The sequence below is a fragment of the Sinocyclocheilus grahami genome, unplaced genomic scaffold, assembly GCF_001515645.1.
Source record: "Sinocyclocheilus grahami isolate Dianchi unplaced genomic scaffold, SAMN03320097.WGS_v1.1 scaffold1099.1, whole genome shotgun sequence".
Taxonomy (NCBI): domain Eukaryota; kingdom Metazoa; phylum Chordata; class Actinopteri; order Cypriniformes; family Cyprinidae; genus Sinocyclocheilus; species Sinocyclocheilus grahami.
Window position 1 is genome coordinate 50759 of NW_015506278.1, and position 22734 is coordinate 73492.

At 35.0% G+C, this 22734-nt stretch overlaps 3 protein-coding genes across 3 annotated transcripts in view; 2 read left to right on the forward strand and 1 right to left on the reverse strand.

Annotated features, from left to right (window-relative positions):
* LOC107566751 (ceramide synthase 6-like) overlaps positions 1 to 7663 on the forward strand; it is a 51258-nt gene extending 43595 nt beyond the window's left edge. The window contains exons 7-10 of the mRNA XM_016252281.1: positions 379 to 507; positions 3843 to 4007; positions 6491 to 6514; positions 7110 to 7663. Of these exons, the coding sequence (XP_016107767.1) occupies positions 379 to 507; positions 3843 to 4007; positions 6491 to 6514; positions 7110 to 7259 (468 nt within the window). The 3' untranslated portion in view covers positions 7260 to 7663. The remainder of the gene's footprint in view (positions 1 to 378; positions 508 to 3842; positions 4008 to 6490; positions 6515 to 7109) is intronic.
* A 4831-nt stretch (positions 7664 to 12494) lies between these two features.
* On the forward strand, positions 12495 to 18937 carry nostrin (nitric oxide synthase trafficking). The gene is made up of 14 exons (XM_016252282.1): positions 12495 to 12786; positions 13176 to 13261; positions 13488 to 13571; positions 14325 to 14387; positions 14467 to 14548; positions 15349 to 15411; positions 15542 to 15640; positions 15713 to 15838; positions 15921 to 16019; positions 16675 to 16800; positions 16890 to 16998; positions 17384 to 17472; positions 18706 to 18831; positions 18917 to 18937. The coding sequence occupies exons 1-14, from the start codon at positions 12760 to 12762 to the stop codon at positions 18935 to 18937; spliced, it is 1200 nt and encodes a 399-aa protein (XP_016107768.1). The 5' UTR covers positions 12495 to 12759.
* Positions 18938 to 19510: 573 nt separating this feature from the next.
* The window catches only part of LOC107566753 (kinetochore protein Spc25-like), a 4307-nt gene continuing 1083 nt past the window's right edge, over positions 19511 to 22734 (reverse strand). The window contains exons 2-7 of the mRNA XM_016252283.1: positions 21818 to 21980; positions 20898 to 20963; positions 20636 to 20782; positions 20173 to 20277; positions 19700 to 19804; positions 19511 to 19518 (exon numbers count right to left, since the gene is read on the reverse strand). Coding sequence (XP_016107769.1) covers positions 19511 to 19518; positions 19700 to 19804; positions 20173 to 20277; positions 20636 to 20782; positions 20898 to 20963; positions 21818 to 21974 — 588 coding nt within the window. The 5' untranslated portion in view covers positions 21975 to 21980. The remainder of the gene's footprint in view (positions 19519 to 19699; positions 19805 to 20172; positions 20278 to 20635; positions 20783 to 20897; positions 20964 to 21817; positions 21981 to 22734) is intronic.

The following is a 22734-nucleotide window of genomic DNA, read 5'->3' on the forward strand; positions in this document are numbered from 1 at the left end:
TATATATTATATATTTTATTTCAACTAATGATTTTTATGGTTTTAGTTTATTTTATTTGACTTTACTTTTAGTTATTTAGTTAACAATTATAACCCTAACTTGAAGTTAATAGATATTATTTGGAATTTTTGTTAATTAGTTAGAGTAAATCTGATCTCAAACAACAGTCAATGATTTAAAATTTACACTTGTGTTAATTTATTTGTGATATTGTGATTTTAAAAAAAAAAGTAACCAATATGATATGAGTTTCATATTTGATCCATGTATTAAAACATGTATGATGAGGACAGAAAAGTGTACTGCAGAGCAGGAATGTTTGTCTTGTAGGTTTAAAGTGCATTAAACGTTTTCACTTCCCGTGTGACTTCCTGCAGGACTTTCTCCTGATGTTCCTGCATCATGTGGCCACCATCTCTCTGATCACCTTCTCGTATGTGAATAACATGGCTCGGGTGGGAACGCTGGTCATGTGCCTGCACGATGCTGCCGACGTCCTGCTGGAGGTGACTTCCTGTTACAGCCATTACAACCACAGAAAAAGACAATCCTGTAGATTATTAGTACACTTGTCAAAACCTACAACAACAGGAATTCATTAGTAAATGAAGATTTAAAGTTACAGATTCTAATTTTAATGTTGGAAAGTTAGTTGGCCAATCTATCAGCTACATAATCACTTTTAAAAGCATAGTCCACCCAAAAATACAAATTATTTACTATTTACTCACCCTCATGTTGTTCCAAAACCAGACTTTCTTTCGTCTGGGAAAACCAGAGCCGTCTAGTTCCAAAAAGTACAAATAAATACCACAAAAGTGCTATACATGTGACTTAAGTGCTATTCTGTCAGGACCACTATCGTCAAAGATGATTGACAATTAGCATACAGTTTGGATTGGCGGTATGGTTCTGTTCTGGGCAAGAACTCCCTGCGCATCCATGCAGCCTAGCATGGATGAGAGCAGGGAGAGCAGCGATAACCCCCCCAGGGTAAACAGAACAGAACTAACATAAATGTATTGCAGATATAGTTCAAGTTCAATAATTTTATGTACACATTTTAGAATTAGTCTGATTCAAAGGAGAATCAGAAGGCTGAATCCTGACTGACAGAGGAGGAGATGGGGATGAGGGAGGGTAATTATCTATTGAGCAATGTGAAAACTGCTGATAATACTGAGGGACCTTATATATGAATGCTTAGATAGGTGTCGTATTCCTATAGGTAGATGGGGATCAGCTGATGCGAGCCTGACTAACATGGCCTGCCAGAACTAAAGCTACGCTTGATTATTGGCAATTTTTATTAACAAAAACAGTCCACATTCACTGATAATATTGATATTTTCATTTCTGGGTGAGACAAGGTTAAAACAGCAAGGCCGGACTTGACTCCAACATTGGAAGTGTTATTCAAAATATAATAAATAAATAAAATATTTCATATATTTAATTAAACAAATAAACAGAAAAACAAGTATAAAGAAATAAATAAGTACATAAATAATCTAGCATACGAAATAACATATTTATTCAAATGTAATAATAAATACATTTAAAATAAAATATATACCATATAACAAATAAAAAAGATACATATAATGTAGAAATAATTAAATAAATAATCATATATATATACACACACACACACACAGTACATTAAATAAATCATATTATATATATACAGTGGGGAAAAAAAGTATTTAGTCAGCCACCAATTGTGCAAGTTCTCCCACTTAGAAATAAATCATATTATATATATATATATATATATATAACATTACTGCTGTGACTGATAATGTGATAAAAATTTTATTGAAATGAATTTAATTTACTAATTTTATTTATACAGTACATATGATGACTTTATGGGTTCTTTGCAACTTCAGGGATCTTATCTATGCACAATCAGCTTGTAACACTCCAAAGAGAAAGGAAAACTTGAAATCGCATCATATGACCCCTTTAAATGTGCAGTCATCCAAAGGATGCATATCTAATATTTCCTCTTCCTGCTGATGCATTAGCGTTTACACGTCCGACTACATCTGAATGTGGTTTGATCCGATCACTTAACGTTTTGGACCCCATTTCCACAGTATGTTGTGCAGACCGCCTGCGTCTGATATTAACAACAGAACTTTCACTTCTGTGGCTTTTTCAGATCCATTATTCATTCTGTTCTTCAGAATGAGTCATCTGTGCTTTTTCCGCTCGTTTTGCTCATTTATCATTTAGTGCCGGGAAGACGTTTTATTCACTCACCTCATCTAAGTGTCTGCTGTGGCTTTTGAGTACTTCATTGTGCGACTCTAATGGAATTAGAGAAAAACGGTCTAATCTGGATTCAGCTGAGGAGCTGCGTTAGGAACCGATGATGGATGTGACCGCACCATCTGAAGTCTCTGGTCCTCTGAGAGTCCTTACTGTCATTTAGTGACGATTATGAAATGGCCTTGACAGAGCTGTTGTCACAGTCCCTGTATTCAGTTCATGTCAGTTCTGATTCGGTCTCCTTTTGTAGGTTGAGATTTGTGCATCTTGTGCTACAGTGGAAGCTATGAAATCTGAGCTTTTATTAAAGCGTGATCACTATCACTCATTTACATCTGATCTAAAGACCTGCAGAATCTGAAACATTGCTTCATTGTTTTAGTCAATGATTTATGTTTTAGTACTTTATTGTTTTAAGACAAAGTTTAAAATGTCCAGATCTACTGTAGATATTGAATCCAAGACATTCAGAGAGATCTTAGACTTTTACAAGAAAAGGTTCAGAAATGTTTACTTCATGCAGATGCAGTGTGATTTGATGCAAAAATTGCAAATGCTAGTGAAGTATTTGTAAATATTTTGTGCTTATTAATATTAATAAATACAATAATCTATTAATATTATATTAAGTTTGAATTAGCTTTTATTTTTTATATATTTTCAGTTTTAATTTGAGGTTTTAGTAATTTTGAAATGTTTTTTTTTATAGTAATTCATTAATATTCAAGTATTTATTCATATTCTGAATTAGTTTTTATTTTTACATTTTAGTCATTTTGTAACTAGTTTTTGTCATTTTTATTAATAATAATGAATTAATATTGTAGTATTTATTCATATTCTTAATTAGTTTTTATTTTTATATGCTGTTTTCATTTGAATTTAAGTACTAGTAATTTTGCACACTGCTATTGTCATTTTTATTAGACTGTTTTTTATGTTTCTATTTAGCTTTAATCTATTTTTAATTTTTTTTAGTTTAATAATTGTTAATAATTTAATTAATTGTTAATAACAGTCAGTTTTAAAACTTATTCAAGTCTATATTTTAAATTTACGCTCGTTTTTGTTTTAAAATTTTCATCTAATATTGATATTTTATTTCAGCTTTTTACTAGTTTTGGTTTTAGTTCACTGAAACACTGCTCCATAGGTAAGCTAAAACCAACAAAACCTCTATTTGGGAACATCCTCATTTGTAGAAACAATATATAAATAAAAATATTTATAATTATATACATCAATTTATATCAGTATATATTATATTGAGTTGCAGAATGCATGGGATAACATTAGTGTTGAAGTTCTCAGGAAATATATTGACACTATGCCAGAGAGATGTGCTGCTGTAATTGTTGCAAAAGGTGGGCATAGCAAATATTAAAGTTAAAAGTGGATAAAAACTCACTTCATCTGATATTTATTGTGCTCAGAGCAACCATCTGCATGTTTCATGAACATCGTGAAATTAAATCATGTTTTGGAGGCAAAAAAGGTCAATATTTTCAGATCTATCAGGTGTTCTAACAATTTTGGCCATCACTTGTCCTAATGAAATATCCTATATTGCAGGATTTTAAACACCACTGTGTTTGAGAGCTGGGAGATCGTGGGGCCGTACCCGTCGTGGTGGGTGTTTAACGTGCTGCTCGTCTTGCTGCAGGCCCTGCACACCTTCTGGTCGTATCTCATAGTGCGCATCTCCTGCAGGGCCATCTCCAGAGGAAAGGTGAGACTCCAGAAAATACACCGGACCCTTTATTGCCAAGGACTCGAATATATCTTGTGCTACTAATTTAGCAAAGTTATGGTCATATAACAGATCTTTCACATGTTATTGAGTATATCATAAATCATATCAGTTCAGTATATCTTTACACCTGTTCGGACAGTAATTGTTTCTCATAATAATAGAAACTGGATTGACACCCTGCGCTTTAAATCATTTTGTCTCGCATTTTATCTCAAAATGCCTCTAATTTACATAAAGCAAATATTTGACTATTTGGTCAACTAGTAAAATGATTAAGGCGCATTAAGGCCAAATTTATATAAATACATACTTTTAAACTGTATTTCATACCTGTTTCTGCCATAAAAATGGTCCAGTTCAAAAGTGATTGTTATATTTTTTCTTCTTAAGACTTACCGCTCACTGTAGTCAAATATTCTTCTTCTAAACATTTTCCAGCATTTCAGTAATAAAAAGCATCTATATTTAAGATGCATGCACGTTACCACAAAGCACAGAAGTTATTAAGGATTTACAAAAGATGTGGATTCAAATGGCAATTAATTTACAGTGGCATGCGAAAGTTTGGGAACCCCTGGCAGAATCTGTGAAAATGTGAATAAATTTAACAAAATAAGAGAGATCATACAAAATGCATGTAATTGTTTTATTTTTGTGATATTTTACATAAAAGATGTTTACATATAGTCCACAAGACAAAAAAATAGCTGAAATTAGGTTTGGGAACCCTTGGTTCTTAATACTGTGTGTGGTCACCTGGATAATCTACGACTGTTTTTTGTTTAGTGATGGTTGTTCATGAGTCCCTTGTTTGTCTGAACAATTAAACTGAGCACTGTTCTTCAGAAAAATCCTCCAGGTCCTGCAGATTCTTCAGTTTTCCAGCATCATTTGCATATTTGAACGCTTCCCAGCAGTGACCGTATGATTTTGAGATCCATCTTTTCACACTGAGGACAACTGAGGGACTCGAACACAACTATTAAAAAAGGTTCAAACATTCACTGATGCTCCAGAAGGAAACCCGATGCATTAAGAGCCAGAGGGGTGAAAACTTTTTGAATTTGAAGATCAATGTAAATTGTACTTAATTTGTCTTCTGGGAAACATGCAAGTATCTTCTGTTGCTTCCGAAGGGCAGTACTAAATGGAAAAAAAAATGAAATTTCAACAAAATAAGAAAAATGTGGACATCTTCATCCTGTTCAATCTCGTTTCTCGTAATGCATCGTGTTTCCTTCTGGCGCATCAGTGAATGTTTGAACCTTTTTTTAATAGTTGTGTTCGAGTCCCTCAATTGTCCTCAGTGTGAAAAGATGGATCTCAAAATCATACAGTCACTGCTGGGAAGGGTTCAAATATGCAAAAGATGCTGGAAACTGAAGAATCTGCAGGAGCTGGAGGATTTTTCTGAAGAACAGTGCTCAGTGCACAAACAAGGGACTCATGAACAACCATCATTAAACAAAAAAACAGTGGTAGATCATCCAGGTGACCACACACAGTATTAAGATCCAAGGGTTTCCAAACTTTTGAAGGGGGTTATTTTAATAATTTCAGCTATTTTTTTTGTCTTGTGGACTAAATGTAATCATCTTTTCTGTAAAATATCTTACTCAGGACAGTACTAAATAAAAAATAACATGCATTTTGTATGATCTCTCTTATATTTTTCAAATTATTCACATTTTGATAGATTCTGCCAGGGGTTCCCAAACTTTCGCAAGCCACTGTACCACTCGAGCTCTGTGCTTGTCAAAAACAGAAGGTAATTAAGACAGGAATTTTCACACACCAACATTCTGGATTCAGACGGCAATAAAATCACTATCTAGCTCTTGTTAGTTCCCTTACTTCCCCATGATAAACAATTGCTGTCCAAATAATGCTATTGGTACATTCTTGAAGGGTGTAAACATGTAGTCTGATGGAAGTGGAATTTCTGCTGATTATATATCATTCGAAGTCAGCATGAAATCAAAATTGACTATTTTTACAGTAGTACCTGTTCCTGGTTTTATTGTGAATGATTATCCCAAAAAAAATTTTTTATTTTCTTCATAATCATTCATAAAAATTAAATTGATTGCTTTTAAATTGATGTCACCAAGCTGAAAAATTCATATCAATATTTACAGCAGTTAAAAGATTTGCGATTGCCAATAAAACATCCATTATTGCTTATGTACACACACATACTTCATGGGCCTCATACAACATAAAATGTTGCACAGAAACCATCCTAAATTTGATCTTACGATCATCTCTCAAATATGCGTACATGTGATTCATAGAATGAACGTACGAACAGAAAACGCAACGTATGCCTCTCTTTCAGATGAAATATGAATCACAAATGATCTGGGTTCACTAACTAGTACTTTAACCTAATGCTTATGCTGTATTCCTAAATTAATGCGCTTTTTCTCTCTTCTTTGTCTTCATCGCTGCCATCAAAGGCGGGAAAATGGAATCCTTTACATGTAAGTAGATGATTGAAAGAAGAGATTGGTGCAAAATTGCCATGAATTAGCAGCAAAAAAACATCATTGTCCTGTGCATGGACGCATAAAACTTCTCAGAGTTATGTTTATGGAGTCTGTTTCTCAGAAACACTACCGTTCAAAATGTTGGGGTCAGTAAGTTTTTGTTTTTTAAAGAATGAATAGTTTTATTCAGCAAGGACACATTAAATTGATCAAAAGTGACAGTAAAGACATCTAAAATGTTACAAAAGATTTCTATTTCAAATAAATGCTGTTCTTTTGAACTTTCTATTCATCAAAGAATTCAAAAGCAAAATAATCAGCTTTGCATCACAGGAATAAATTACATTTTAAAATATATTCCGATAGAAAAGTCTTTTTAAAATTGTAATATTTCACTCTACTGCTGTTTTTACCGTATTTTTGATCAAATAAATGCAGCCTTGGTTACCATAAGAGATTTCTATTATTGACCTCAAACATCTAAAATGTCAAACTAAGGTGATTAGAAACAAACAGTCACTTCTAATTGTCAAAATATGGTGCCAGATAGTAAATACTGTCATCTTAATCATCTCTCTACCCTTCCTAGGTGTCAAAGGATGACCGCAGTGACATTGAGTCCAGCTCTGATGAAGACGAGGTTCTTCCTCCTTCTCAGAAACACCACACTAACGGGACCAACGGCGCCCATGGCACCAACGGCTACCTGTCCTCGTCCCCGTGCCCAGACGAACACTAACCGTCCGCCCAGCGTGGATGGCGTTTCACCGGGCCCTAGCTGCATCACTCTCCGTTGTGTCAAATCATGTATGAACATTACCGGTCCCGTACTGGAACTTCTCAATAATGTGAATGCGGTTCTGTTTCGGTTGCTCGCTTTTCACCATTTCCCCCCAGATGTTTTGTGTTCCATTTGTTGGCTTTTGTTTTTGTGGTTGTTTATCCTGCGACATTCGTTACCGAAGCACCTTTTAGATTCAGTGCGGCTCACGCTTTTCTTTCGAGCAAGTGAATGAAAGCGTTGATCTTTATTTCATAATCACGTGAGCATGCTGCTGCGGTCAACTAATCTGGCATCATGGGAACAATAGTTTTCTTGGATTAGTGTTATTTTCTATTTATTAAAAGGAACACTCCACTATTTTTGAAAATAGGCTCATTTTCCAACTCCCCTAGAGTTAAACAGTTGAGTTTTACCGTTTTCGAATCCATTCAGTCGATCTCCGGGTCTGGCGCTAGCACTTTTAGCTGTAGCTTAGCATAGATCATTGAATCTGATTAGACCGTTAGCATCTCGCTCAAAAATGACCAAAGAGTTTCGATTCAATAATAGTTGGCGTAATAATCAAGGAACTTTGCTGCCGTACCATGGGTGCAGCAGGCACAATGATATTACGCAGCACCTGAAAATAGGCTTATTGGAAGTTACCTAGCTGGGGAGTATTTTAAGGCGCTGCATAATATCAATGCGCCTGCTGCACCCATGGCACGGCAGCAAAGTTCCTTGATTATTACGCCTGAATGAGAGTATAGTTCCTAGCCATATCGGCCTAGAAAATCTCAACTTTTCATTTTCCGTCGGTCTTAGTACACGATGTAACTATAGAAGAGTCAAGTTTTAAATAGGAAAAATATAGAAACTCTTTGGTCATTTTTGAGCGAGATGCTAACGGTCTAATCAGATTCAATGATCTATGCTAAGCTACAGCTAAAAGTGCTACCGCCAGACCCGGAGATCGGCTGAATGGATTCGAAACCGGTAAAACTCAACTGTTTAACTCTAGGGGAGTTGGAAAATGAGCCTATTTTCAAAAATAGTGGAGTGTTCCTTTAATTTTTGTATCTTTAATAAATTTGCATTTCTGTGTTTTTTTTTTGGTTTGGTTTTTTTAAACATGCGTTCCCCTTTTCCACGACAAGATGTTGGTGCTGGAGCTGGTGCCCAGTCTAGAACCGCCCTGGGTGTGTTTCCTAAAAGCATTATTAGCCAACTATGGTCACAAAGTCCAACAAACATATGCAAAATGCATCACAAAGTTGTGTTGTTGGAACTTCAGCTGTCCACCTGTAGTTAAAAGCATTTATCCGCTAACAAAAATATGTTCTATGAACGTTTTGTTAACAATTCCATTAAGTTACAAAAAGGGTCTCTGAATGTTCAAAATGTAGTTTTTTAAAATGTTTTAGAATCATTTTTTCTTGGTTTTGTGAACGTTACTAGAACAATTAATTTGATAATTTTCAAACATTATGGGAACGTTACTTTTAAATGTACTTTTAGAAAACATTAGACGAGCATCCACAAAAGTTTCCCAAAATATACCTTACGCAAGTACAGTATATAAATGTTAAATACTTGATTTTGTGCATTCCAAAAGAAATTGCAATTCAAAGCACAATATTTTGAACAGAATCTTGCAAGTTGAAGCAAGTTAGTTGAACCGTTTTAATAACACTGACAGTTTACTAGTACCGACATGAGTAACATAACTTTGGCCACATTCTGGCAAACTTCTGTCAGTTATGAACAAACATTCTTCCAGTAACATTAATACAATGTTTGTTCAAAGTTATTTGATCTTTAATAATGTTAGCAAAAAAAACATTATACCATGATGTTATACCATTCATACCCCCCCAGACCAAAACCCTTCTGGCTGCTTTTGTTGTTTTGGCTGCATCGGTCTTTCTATTTATCTTAATTTAAGATTAGATGTTTATGGTATTTTGAAGCAGTTTTCTTTAATATGGCACTGTTGCAGCCTGCATTCATCTTTCCAGAAAGTTGAAAGGGGGGAAATAAAGTGAAGAGGATAACTAATAAGAAACTGTCTTTTTAAGGTGTTGTGGGGATACAGCACCTCTAAAGAGATCCCAAATAATAATGTTGAATGCATCCTTGCTGAATAAAAGTATTCATTTCTTTCAAAATAAGTCTTTGGAACGGTAGTGTACGTTGATAACGGGAAGCCTGTATTAGTGTTTCAGGTGCTGAAAAGAAAAGGGACACTTATTGTATTTTATCGAGAAATCTTGCCTGACTTGCTTCTTTTAAGGAAAGTGTTTTAGTAATGTCCCGGGATTATATTTGATGATCATTTCTCATTGAATCCCATGAAATATATCAAATTATCACACTGTTTGAATGAACAAACTTACAGGCACTTTGATGAATAAGTGGCACCAAACACTGGTCTTATTTGTTATTATGTTGTCTGTTTTTTTTTATGAGCTTTTTTGAGTTTAGAATAATAGATTATTCCGGTTTTCCTCATGCATTTGATCATCATTCAGCCGAGCTTTATTTAAAGCTTTTGATTCGAGTGTTTTGATGCTGTTTCTTTCAGTGTTGGGAAGGTCGCTGCTGCTGTCTGTTTTGAGCTGGAGAAGCGCTACAGCTAATTAGCCAGGTTGCTGTGTTATGTGATTTACATTTGATGTCAAAAAGGCGAAGATTTAAAAAAAAAAAAAAAAAGACAACTGTATTCTCTGCCTTTGCTGGAAAACTGATTATCAGCGGTACTAATGAATTATGTTGCCATGTATTTTAAATAAACACGACAGACCAAAACCCTTCTGGCTGCTTTTGTTGTTTTGGCTGCATCGGTCTTTCTATTTATCTTAATTTAAGATTAGATGTTTATGGTATTTTGAAGCAGTTTTCTTTAATATGGCACTGTTGCAGCCTGCATTCATCTTTCCAGAAAGTTGAAAGGGGGGAAATAAAGTGAAGAGGATAACTAATAAGAAACTGTCTTTTTAAGGTGTTGTGGGGATACAGCACCTCTAAAGAGATCCCAAATAATAATGAAAACTTCATATAATTATAAACAGCAGACACAGAAGAGCTGCAGCCGGAAAGATTATATATTTTTAGAGATTTGACCATCTTGGAGTCGACCCTTCAAATGCTCCAGTACATCAGCTTTAACCCTATAATCCTCCAGGTCTAGAACAGCTGCTTTGATCGATGTGGATATGAGCGTTCTGACTGGTGCATGGGGAGGAGTGGGCGGAGACTAGAACAATTACACGTTGCTCTGCCCTCAAATGCTAATATAGGGGTGTTCGATTATGTTTTTCAGAGGCGACTCCCGGAATCGACGACTCAGCTCCATTTACTTACAGGGTCGGCAATAAGAAAAATGTACAAGATGGCAGTCGTATATTGCACACTAAATGTAGGCTTTTTTCGACACGAAGCCTTACATTAAAAGTTCAGTTCAGAGATGACACCTTGAAATGAGGAGTACACCATCGTTTCCTAGTTGCTGCCAATACATGAAATTTTAAAGAAGCTAAAGTCACGAGAAACACTATTATAGGGATTAGTGAAAGTGAGCGATTTCAGACACAGCAACGAAGTCGACAACAAGATGCCAGTGCTAGAATCGAACCCGACACTACGGCTATTCAGAGTCGAGGAATCGACTCTTTTGAAGTCGACTCCCCATTGACTCGCAAATGCAGTTTCATGATTAGCTCCGAGTTCCCCAAATAACGCCATAGACAAGTAACAAATCCATTACACGTGACAAGTTGTGGGAAAAGCGGAACAGAAAACAAAAAGCGAAGATATCACAAGAGTTCCTTATTAGTCGCCAGCACACCAGCTCCAGACAAACACTGAAAACTATCCCGTTGCTACAGTATATCTTAGTTCTGTGAAACAACAAACCCAATGTTACTCGCGTATCAAGCACAAAGCAACTTCAGCCTCCGGTTGTGACTGCAGCATCCGCTCTCTAACGTCTCTCCAGCGCTGGAAAACCTTTCCTATATTAGTGTGCTGGGCTGGCTCTCATTTTTCCATTGATGGTCCTCTGACATTTCCTCTTTGGTAACATCTCTCTTTCTGCAGTGTTTCTACAAATCTCCCACTTGTTCATTCTCTGACTCTCGCCCCATCATGAACGGAAACGCCCACTTATTGCTGATTGGCTACAAGAGTGTTTTGGTGCTCGGTCTGATCCACTTGTTGTTTTTTCACTATTCATACAGCCAGAACTATGTACAAACATCATTTTTCATTGCAAAACAGCTAGCAAATATGGGCAATTTCAATTCATTTTTAAGTTCATGATTTTGTTTGCATATAAAAGAGTCAAAGCATTATTAAACTAAAAGAAATACTACGAAGAAAAAGAAACATACAATGTAACAACACATTTGAATAGTCTCTTTCTTGCTTGCAGCATAAATACCTCGTTTTTTTAAGTTCAGATGTTTTACCCTTTAAATCAACCATTGTTGCAATTTGACTGTTTGCAGTTCAGCATCATGCAAATATTTCACCACAGAATTCTACAATTGACCAGAGTCCAGCATTCTTTAAAAAAATCATACATTGTAATAAATTGTGCCATTAATGGGTTTCTTTACAAAAATTGACAAAGACTAGAGAAAACTTTTTTTTTTTTGATTGTCCAGAGCTGGAACCTACAGAAAAATCAAAGCTAAAAAAATATATAAATATACATCATTTAATGGAAATTTTGGTCTATATATCATTATCTAGGATTCCTTTAAACTTCTTTTAAAGGAATAGCGAACCAAAAAAAAAGAACATTTACTTATGAAGCTTTTCACTTCATAAGACGTCAACTGATGGACTGGAGTGGTGTGGATTACTGTGATGTTTTTTATCAGCTGTTTATTCTGATGGCACCCATTCACTGTAGAGGATTGGTGAGCAAGTGATGTAATGCTACATTTCTCCAGAGCTGTTCTGATGAAGAAACAAACTCATCTACATCTTGGATGACCTCAGAGCGAGTACATTTTTAGCAAATGTTCATTATTGGTGAACTATTCCTTTAAAAATGGTTTACTGAAAGCAAGCCAAAATGATTATTCAGTGGCATCAGTGCAAAAACCATCTTTTGAAATCATTATTTTAAAAAGCACATTCTTCCATTTTTGTTATTTCATATTTTATTGATTAACTATGATTCTGAAATGTGAGGGGGGAAAAATAGATGTTTCAAGACTTTTGAATGGTTGTTTATTATAGTACTGTCTGCTGGCAATATCAAGACAACCATTAAACCAGCCAACAAAAGTGAAACATTGATTGCTATAGCAAAGACTGAAGCTGCATTCCGCCACTCCTCTGGTTTTATGGAGGGTTAATGATGCCATAATCTTGCACAGGCACACAGGTGATTTCCGCATGCATTCTTCAGGAACAGACAGGGTCAAAGTTTGATCTGCAGAGTTAAAGTACGACTAGTGTGAAGATGAAGGACCCGCTGAGCAGCTGTACTGTGAGTCCAGAGCCATTTAATTCTCTTAACTTTACTGGCAAAACAAATAAATTCAACTATTAACTTGATATTTGTTGTAGAGCATAATGGTGTTCAGATGTGTTGACGTCTGCTTCACAATATCGCTCCATATTGCTTATTATTAACAGAGTTAAGTTTGTCTGGACTTTGCTGTCAACTTGACAAAGCTTGCCTGAAAAAGTCCACCAACATTTTTTTAATCCATCTGAAAGTTTAGACAGAGAGACAAGACAGATTGACTGATTGATTTCTAGATGCTAGAGGCAGTTTCAAAGATGTCCTGAGTGGTTGCTTGGGCATTGCTTTTCTATTGAACAATAGAACGATAGATTGTTTGTTGTTTAATTAGGCTGTATATTCTGTTTCAGTATAATCTGCTGTATCAGGATCTGAAGAGAATCTCTAAGAATGGCGAGTTTTTCTGCAAAGAGCTCTTGGCCGTCTTTCAGCAAAGGTAACATATGATCTCTGCTCTTCTTCTCTTGAGGTCGTTGTAGTACTTGACCTCTAAGACACTGAAGGTACTCGGACTTTCCATTCGCAAGAGAAGAAAATGCAATGGAAAAGAACACAGTAGTTCTCCAAAACCCTGAAATCCTTGAAATGTTCAGGGCAGAATCTCACTGACCTGAGCAAACAAGCATGACTAATACAACAGACATTGTTTTCTGTGAATTTAGATCTGAACTGGAGCTCAACTATTCGAAAGGACTTCAGAAGATCGCAGGGAAACTTCTTAAAGTCTCGAAAGAGATGTGTGACAAGTGAGATGGATTGTCTATCTATCTAATCATCAACCTCAGGAGTTCAAGCTAGATATAATATGAATAAAAATATTATAAAAATAACAACAATGGGTGCTACATCTTTAAAAAAAATTTTTTTTAAAAAGCTAGCTTTTTAGTCCCAAAATCAATGTGTGCTCTAACATTTTGAGGAAATATACACTAATGTATTTTTAGATATTATATATATTTTTCAGTTCATTTTATGAGGTTTGCATGAATAATATCGAAAATTTTTATATTCCTAAAATCTGTTTTTTAGGAGCAAACATTAAAACATGCAAATGAAGTAGAAGGAATTTATAAAATATTTTTAAAGTAAAATATAAGTAAAAATATATGTAATAATATTATAGGTCAAATGTTATAATTATAAGTGAAATATTTAAAAATCTTTTAAACAAGCTGAATTTACCTGTAAAGCAAAAAATCATAAGATATTAGATCTTCTCATATCTTTAATACGAGTTTATTTTGTCTTAATGCAATGACATTTTTTCCCACTTGTTTTAAGTATAAAGAACTCAAAAACAAGTGCAAGACAAAATAAACTCATATTAAAAATACATATTCGGAAAACAATACTTAGCATCTTATATAGTGTTGCTTTTCATGTAGCGTAACTGGAAAATCAGACCGAATTTTGCACGTCATGTTAACCGTGTCAGCAGTGCAGGTTAATATTTGATGCACTTGCCTTGCAAACTCATTGACAGCTTTTCCTCTTCAAAGCTCCACATATCGTGCGTGGTCCTTCATTTCAGATGAAATGTACGCCTCAGCAGATGCCCACCGGTACGACACTGCACTGGATCAGCCTCTTTTTATTATTCATGTGGGTTGCTGTGTATTTATATCAGGCTTATTCTTTCAGCATACTGGCAAGTGCTCTCAACCAAGATGCTATTCAGGAAATCCGTCAAATCCTAGATGAACACGGGAAAAGAAAAAGACCGGTATGTCACTTACAGGAATAGTCCATCCAAAAATGAAAATGTACTCACCCTCAGGCCACCCAAGATGTAGATGAGTTTGTTTCTTCATCAGAACAGATTTGGAGAAGTTTGGCATTGCATCACTTGCTCAGCAATGGATCCTCTGCAGTGAATGGGTGCCGTCAGAAAGAGAGTCCAAACAGTTGATAAAAACATCACAATAATCCACACCACTCCAGTCCATCAGTTAACGTCTAGTGAAGTGAAAAGCTGCGTGTTTGTAAAAAAACAAATCCATCTTAAAGGCATTTAACTTTAAACCCTTGCTTCTGGCAAAAATATGAGTCCATAATCCATAATAACGTTTCCTCCAGTGACAGGACAACAGGACTTGGACTTTTCACATCAAAATCCACCCACATATTTGTTTTAGACTGTTTTCACATGTAAACGGTGCTTGATCTGTTCATATTTCGCTCCTGATTCAGACAAGATGACTTTTTCACTGGAGAAAGCAACATTATGGATAGAGGACTCATATTTTAGCAGGAATCAACAGTTTGAAGATTCCTACAAACACGCAGCTTTTCACTTCACTAGACGTTCATTGATGGACTGGAGTGGTGTGGATCACTTGTGGATTATTGTGATGTTTTTATCAGCTGTCTGAACTTTCATTCTGACGGCACCCATTCACTGCACAGGATCCATTGGTACATTTTATAATTCTGGGTGAATTACTTCTTTAATGTTTATGCATATATTTATATTGAGATTTACAGCAGCATGTTTACACTACAGTAAGTCTCGTATGTTCACAGCTTGACAACGCCGTTGAAAAGTCTGGAAAGCTTGTTCTTACAAACTGGAGTGAACAAATTAAGGTAAGAAAAGGTACAGATGTTTATCGAGATTTGACCAGAAAAGCCTATATTAACGTGAGATTCAAAAGTACTTTTGCATCTTGTTTTGCCATGAGGAGGATATATTTTGAGCAGAAATGTGTTTTTACAGCTGAAAAAGAAGCTGATTGGGTTGACGAGGGAACATGAAGCTCTCTTCAGCTTTGTGGAGAAAAATAAGCAAATCTGTACAGAGAAGGAAAAACAGAAGGTAAATATGATGGTTAATTGGCTATAGGGAAAAGCAATTAACAGGTATTTTTGTGACGTTACTTTCATCTAGATGTTGAACAGATTGACTAAATCAGCAGAGCTTCAGGCCAGAGTTGATGAGGAATATTTTAACACTAACATGGAGGGTCACCACATCCGACTGAAGCTGGAGAACACGCTGAAAACCTGCTATCAGGTTCCAGCTGATTTCCACATCTTTACATTTTCATCTTCTCTGAAATCCATTGCATTTTGACTGATTCAGTTCTGCGTTTCAGATTGTTCAGGAGCTTGAGAAGCAAAGAATAGAGACTCTGTCCAACACCCTAGACAAGTACAGTCTCTTCATGACTGTCTACGCACAGACCGTCGTTCACGTGAGTAACTGAACCCACCAAACACTGAAGGTAACTTTAACAGATTCAAAAGTGCTGGGAGAAATTCTGATTTTAAGATGCTCTCTTTGAATTTACGAGTGTGAATTTGAATTTAAATGGCCACAGATGAATTAAAATAGAATTCAGTACTTTCAATACATTCCAAAAAATAAATAAATAAACAAAACAATAATAAAAGGCTACAGAACCACAAAAGGTCCACACTTCGTTTTTTTATATTTTCATAAAGATAAATAAATAGTTGGCTTCAATATCATCTTTTCTTTTTAATTCTATTTTATTATTAAAATAATTAAAAATAAATTTTAAAATGGATTTAATTCTTTAATATTTAGACAGTTTTGAAGGCTTTAGAGCAAATGTAAGTATTGTGGAAATTAACCTGCTCCTTAATTATTTTTTTTCTTTTTAATAATCCAATAAAAGAAATAATACAATCAAATAAACGCTACACCGACACATTTTTCCCCTTGAATTCTTAAAGAATTTTCTGCAACACACCTCAATTCAAATTCAATTCATAATTTAAACCTAGCAATGATGTCTTTTATTATAGCATTTCTTGAAGCGATTAAACTGACTTCAGGTCAGACTTACTGGTGGATTTGCATTTGCTGAATGTTTTTGATAACAGAGTCATAAACAGATCGAACAGGCCGTACACAAAGTTGATGTGGAGAAGGACATTCAGTCGCTGGTCGAGGACGTCAGCGCTACAGCGGATGAAAGCAAAGCTGAATTTCTCATGGCTGACTACTTTGTAAGTCTTTTGAGTTTACAACACAAATTTGTGTTGCAGAATTGATATGAAATGGGTTGCTGTTTGTGTGTGTGTGTGCGTTTATACAGGAGGAAGAAGGAAAAACAGTCATGAGAAAAGACAGAAGGAAAGATGCCATCAGGACCAAACTTCAGCGTCTGGAGGACTGCATCACGAAATCAAAAAGTGACAGAGAAGGTTTGGATCTTGTAGATACTGATTCATAGCTGAGCGTATGTGATTTAAAAGGGTCATATCATGAACATTTAAGTTGAAGGAACATGTCAAAGACACCTATTGGTGTCCAGAAATCTGCCTGTAAGGGCACATTTATATAAAAAGGAAGAAACAGGACAGATACTGTTATTCCTAAATACCAGAAGAACTAATCATAGTGAAAACTGTAGGAAGTTCATGAAAAACTACTTCGACCTCAGGGAACTGAATTTTAAAAAGTATGATATGACCCCCTTTAAACAGAACTGGTTTATTCCTCAGAGATCTTATTAGGTGGTTCTGTCCTGTTTTTATTGTTCATTATATGACATTTAGCTCAACACTGACACATAAATCTGGATTTCAGGTTTAGAGAAAATGGTGAAAGTATACACAGAACAGCCAAACTTCTCCAATCAAAAAAACCTGGAGGAAACGGAACAGTTACTGGATGAGGTCAGATGTTACATTTCATTCCAATGTTCTGTTGAATATTAATCATAACTTTGCTTTGCATAAATTTGTCAAAAAAAATTCATTCAACTGTTTTGATCCCTGTATATTTAAAGGGGTCATATGACGTTGTTAAAAAAAAAACATTATTTTGTGTAATGAAATGGGTTTATGCGGTTTAAGGTTCAAAAAACACATTTTCCACATACTGTACATTATTGTTTCTCCTCTATGCCCCGCCTTTCTGAAACGCGTAGATTTTTTACAAAGCTCATCGGTCTGAAAAGCGAGGTGTGCTCTGATTGGCCAGCTATCCAGTACATTGTGATTGGCCGAATACCTCAAGCGTGTGACGGAAATGTTACATCCCTTACCATACTGTGATGCCGTGTCCCGGCCGGAGCGACGAGACAGAAACATTAAAACCCATTATAAACGAGGCATTTGTTGCATCCAGTGGGGACATAATTACTGATTATAATGACTTAATACGTTTTTTTTACATGTTGCATCGCGCCGCGTAAACATAAAACCATGCCTGCATTTGTGATCGGAGAAATGACAAACAACAAGCGCTACTCTACACTGCTCAAAACTCGCGTTTGAATCATCAGTGGCAAGTTCTTTAAATATGAAAACGTACTTACAGGCTGTGAGTCAGCATTATTTGTCAGAAAACCGGCATTGTAGGCTACTCTCCCAGGAAACAGTCCTTGTCCTCCGTAAAATGCGTTGTACACACACGAATATATGGGTTAAACTGTTCTGGAACAGTGTTGTAAATACAACTTAACCACTGATTATTAGTCGTGTCCTCTTTTGGAAGACCAAACAAAGTATTTTCGCTTTCACAACAAAACACGCAGCGTCTCCACGACATTGCGGCGTGGCAACAATACTACAGCGAGAATCAAAGTTACGCATTCTTTCTTTGCGTGTATTTTGGGTGGCGTTATGCAAATCTTCCCACACTGTGACGTAGACATGTGGGGGCGTGTTTAAACGAGGCATTTTAGGAGGGCGTGGAAGAGTCTTAATTTTTATAAAGAATATCTCGTTGGGTTTGAGACTTTAGTCTTTGAAACTTTAGGGATCTTATCTATTCACAAACAGCTTGTAACACTCCGAAGAGAAAGGAAAACTTGAAATCGCATCATATGATCCCTTTAAACATGTAAAGGTATTTAATAAAAAGGTTTTTACAAACTGTATATTGACTGCTCTCTCTCTCTGTAGGCCATCCTCAAACTGGACCTTTTGGAGGCGACGCATTGCAAACTGACTCACAGTCTGGCAGAGATAGAGGGCAAACCAAAATCAAGACATCGATTCAGTGACAGCATCACTAAATGGAAAGAAAAGGTAAGCTTGCTGAAAAAGCACCTATTTAGTACTAGAAGCATACCGTTTTATTTTAATAAAATTATTATCAGCATGCAATTTAAAGTATGAACTTCTGGGAATATAATTTTTTTGTTTTAATTTATTGGTCAAGTTATTAACAGCATGCATTTTAAGTGCAAGCTTTTGGGAGTAAATTTTTTTCCCTTCATTTTATGTTGATAAATGTGTTATCAGTATGCATATTTTATTTCATTTTAGCAAAATTATTATCAGCATGCTTTTTCAGTGGAAACCTTTTGGAGTAACACATTTTATTTTAGTAAAATTATTATCAGCATGCATTTGGTCAGTATGCATTTTAAGTGCAAACGTTTGGAAGTAACAAATTATATTTATTCTATTTTAGTAAAATTATTTTCAGCATGCATTTTAAGTTCAAACTATTTTTTTTAGTAACAACACAAAGACGTTGAGCAAAAAAAGTCTGTAGGTACAGCAGGGGGACTGATAAAACATGTCTTTAAAAATAAATAAATACAAATTAAATATGGTTAGTGTCTCTAGTGTCAAAAGGTGCGAATCTTAAATCAAGTTTAAGACCACAAGCTAAAATGCTTTTATATTTAAATGATATAATCAGCAGCATATATAATCAGCAACAACAATTTGAGTGAAAAGTTCAATTGCTTACATTAGATTACCGACCTAGAAAAAGTACCAAATCAACACTTGATTAATTTCAAGGTTAAAATGAAATAAAATCACGGATTTTAAATGTGGTTTGTACCTCACTTTGAAATTGAATGATGCATCTAATACATAATGAAAGGGAAAAAATCACTTCGTACTTCAGTCACACTGTATGTTAAAGTTAAACAAAGTTTACCTTGGATTTTTTTGATCTCAAGACTGAGGGGCTTCTGAAAGATGTCTTTACATTTGTTCAGCTTCTTCAGTCTGTCCTTGTTGGCTTTATTTTGTGACTGAATCACTATAAAAAATGCATAAAACAAACATTAGTAACATCAGCTTGGATAGAAAGCAATAATAAAGTAAACCTCTGTCCATTGTGTCTGGCTAAAATGCTTTTATATTTAAATGATATAATCAGCAGCATATATAATCAGCAACAACAATTTGAGTGAAAAGTTCAATTGCTTACATTAGATTACCGACCTAGAAAAAGTACCAAATCAACACTTGATTAATTTCAAGGTTAAAATGAAATAAAATCACGGATTTTAAATGTGGTTTGTACCTCACTTTGAAATTGAATGATGCATCTAATACATAATGAAAGGGAAAAAATCACTTCGTACTTCAGTCACACTGTATGTTAAAGTTAAACACAAAGTTTACCTTGGATTTTTTTGATCTCAAGACTGAGGGGCTTCTGAAAGATGTCTTTACATTTGTTCAGCTTCTTCAGTCTGTCCTTGTTGGCTTTATTTTGTGACTGAATCACTATAAAAAAATGCATAAAGCTAACATTAGTAACATCAGCTTGGATAGAAAGCAATAATAAAGTAAACCTCTGTCCATTGTGTCTAACTGTCTGTAACATAACAGTCATATGCAGGAAAAAGACTAAACATGGCAAAATGAATGAACAAATATGATTTACTGGACATACAGCATTTCATTCAGAAATATTTCTAGTAAATGATTCACAAATGAATCATGCTTGTGAGTGTTTCTTTGCAATGATTTGAAAACTCACTCATCTGTAGTAACGGATCACTCTCTCTACCTCCCTTACTTTAAGCATAGTCCACTACACATTAACACAACGTCGCATGAGAGAAAGGAAAGGATTACACACATTCCCGGTTTTTGGCCTGATCCTTCTTGAGCTTCTCGATTCTCTGAAATAAGAGCGCTTTGTGGTGCTCTTTGTCTTCAATCTCCGACACAACCTCAAGATGTTCAGCACTCTTCTCTTTCTGTAAAGATGTTTTCTCTTTCAAATCTAATAGCAAAAGAAAGGAAATATCATGGTAGTCATTCAACTGACAGATCCAGACAACACAACATTAGATTTCTGTTATTAAAATGTCAAACAAGTGTGCCAATCAACTTCTCACCTTCTTTGTATGTTTTTATCATGTCAAAAATGGTTTCATCCCCCTTGCATTTCTTAAAACAAGTACCTATGTAGAAAAAGAGAAAGAAAACATATACATTATATAACTTGAAATATTCACATACATTTTTCTTGCAATACAAAATTTAAAAAGCTACAGAAACCTGATATATTAAATGAATTAAAACGGTAACTGGGACTTTTTAATCTCACGGTTCTTACTTTTTCCCCCCTCACAATTCAACTTTTTTTTCTCTGAATTGATATCTCACAATACTGAGCTTATATCAAAATGTTCTAAACTATCAGAACAGTCAGAATTTTGAGACAAACTCGTAAATGCAAGAAAAGTCATTTTCTTGAAATAACTTCTTTTTTTTTCATTGCAGAGACAAAAAAACTGAATTGCAAGATTGTATCTCATTTTGTATTTATTTCTGAAAGAACAAAAAGTCTGAATTATAAGATAAAAAAGCAATTGTTTTTTTTTTTTAATCCTGGGGCAGAATCAAGCTTCCATAAAAAGCTTAATTGTGAATATCATGATTTTAATGCACTTTTTATTTGGCTATTAAGTTTCTGTGAATCCGTTTAAGCGGTCTATACAAATAAACTTATTAAAATTATAATTCAATAAATTAAGAAAAAATAAAAATAACAACAACAACAAAAGTGTTCAGAGCAAATACAAACTTCCAAATTGTAAACACACCACAATATAATTCAGTTTTCACCATATATCACCTAGCCTTTTTTAAATGCAGATGGATTATAATGACAGATATTTAACCTGACATGCCCTACTTTAATTTCCATCCCACAAGTAATCTTTTTAAAATATATATTAACAATAACACTTGCACATTCAACTCGAACCCTGATAGTCCATAGCAAGCATAAACAATCCCATGCATCTCTTACCGAAGACGGATTTCATGTACCGCCGGTGTTCCTGACAGAGCTCTGTCACTCTTCCATTGAGCACTTCTCCCATGGCCTGATCCAGCAGTTTGGTCCTGATCTCCTCCAGTTTGCTGCTTAACTGCTCCGCCACATTGTAGTCTCTGATGGATGCCATACTGAGCTGCAAAATCATCCAAACAACACAGTGACAGTTATTTACCAGCAGCGTTGGGTACATAACGTCGCATGAGAGAAATGAAAGGATTACACACATTCCCGGTTTTTGGCCTGATCCTTCTTGAGCTTCTCGATTCTCTGAAATAAGAGCGCTTTGTGGTGCTCTTTGTCTTCAATCTCCGACACAACCTCAAGATGTTCAGCACTCTTCTCTTTCTGTAAAGATGTTTTCTCTTTCAAATCTAATAGCAAAAGAAAGGAAATATCATGGTAGTCATTCAACTGACAGATCCAGACAACACAACATTAAATTTCTGTTATTAAAATGTCAAACAAGTGTGCCAATCAACTTCTCACCTTCTTTGTATGTTTTTATCATGTCAAAAATGGTTTCATCCCCCTTGCATTTCTTAAAACAAGTACCTATGTAGAAAAAAAGAAAGAAAACATATACATTATATAACTTGAAATATTCACATACATTTTTCTTGCAATACAAAATTTAAAAAGCTACAGAAACCTGATATATTAAATGAATTAAAATGGTAACTGGGACTTTTTAATCTCACGGTTCTTACTTTTTCCCCCCTCACAATTCTAAGTTTTTATCTCACAATTCAACTTTTTTTTCTCTGAATTGATATCTCACAATACTGAGCTTATATCAAAATGTTCTAAACTATCAGACCAGTCAGCATTTTGAGACAAACTCGTAAATGCAAGAAAAGTCATTTTCTTGAAATAACTTCTTTTTTTTT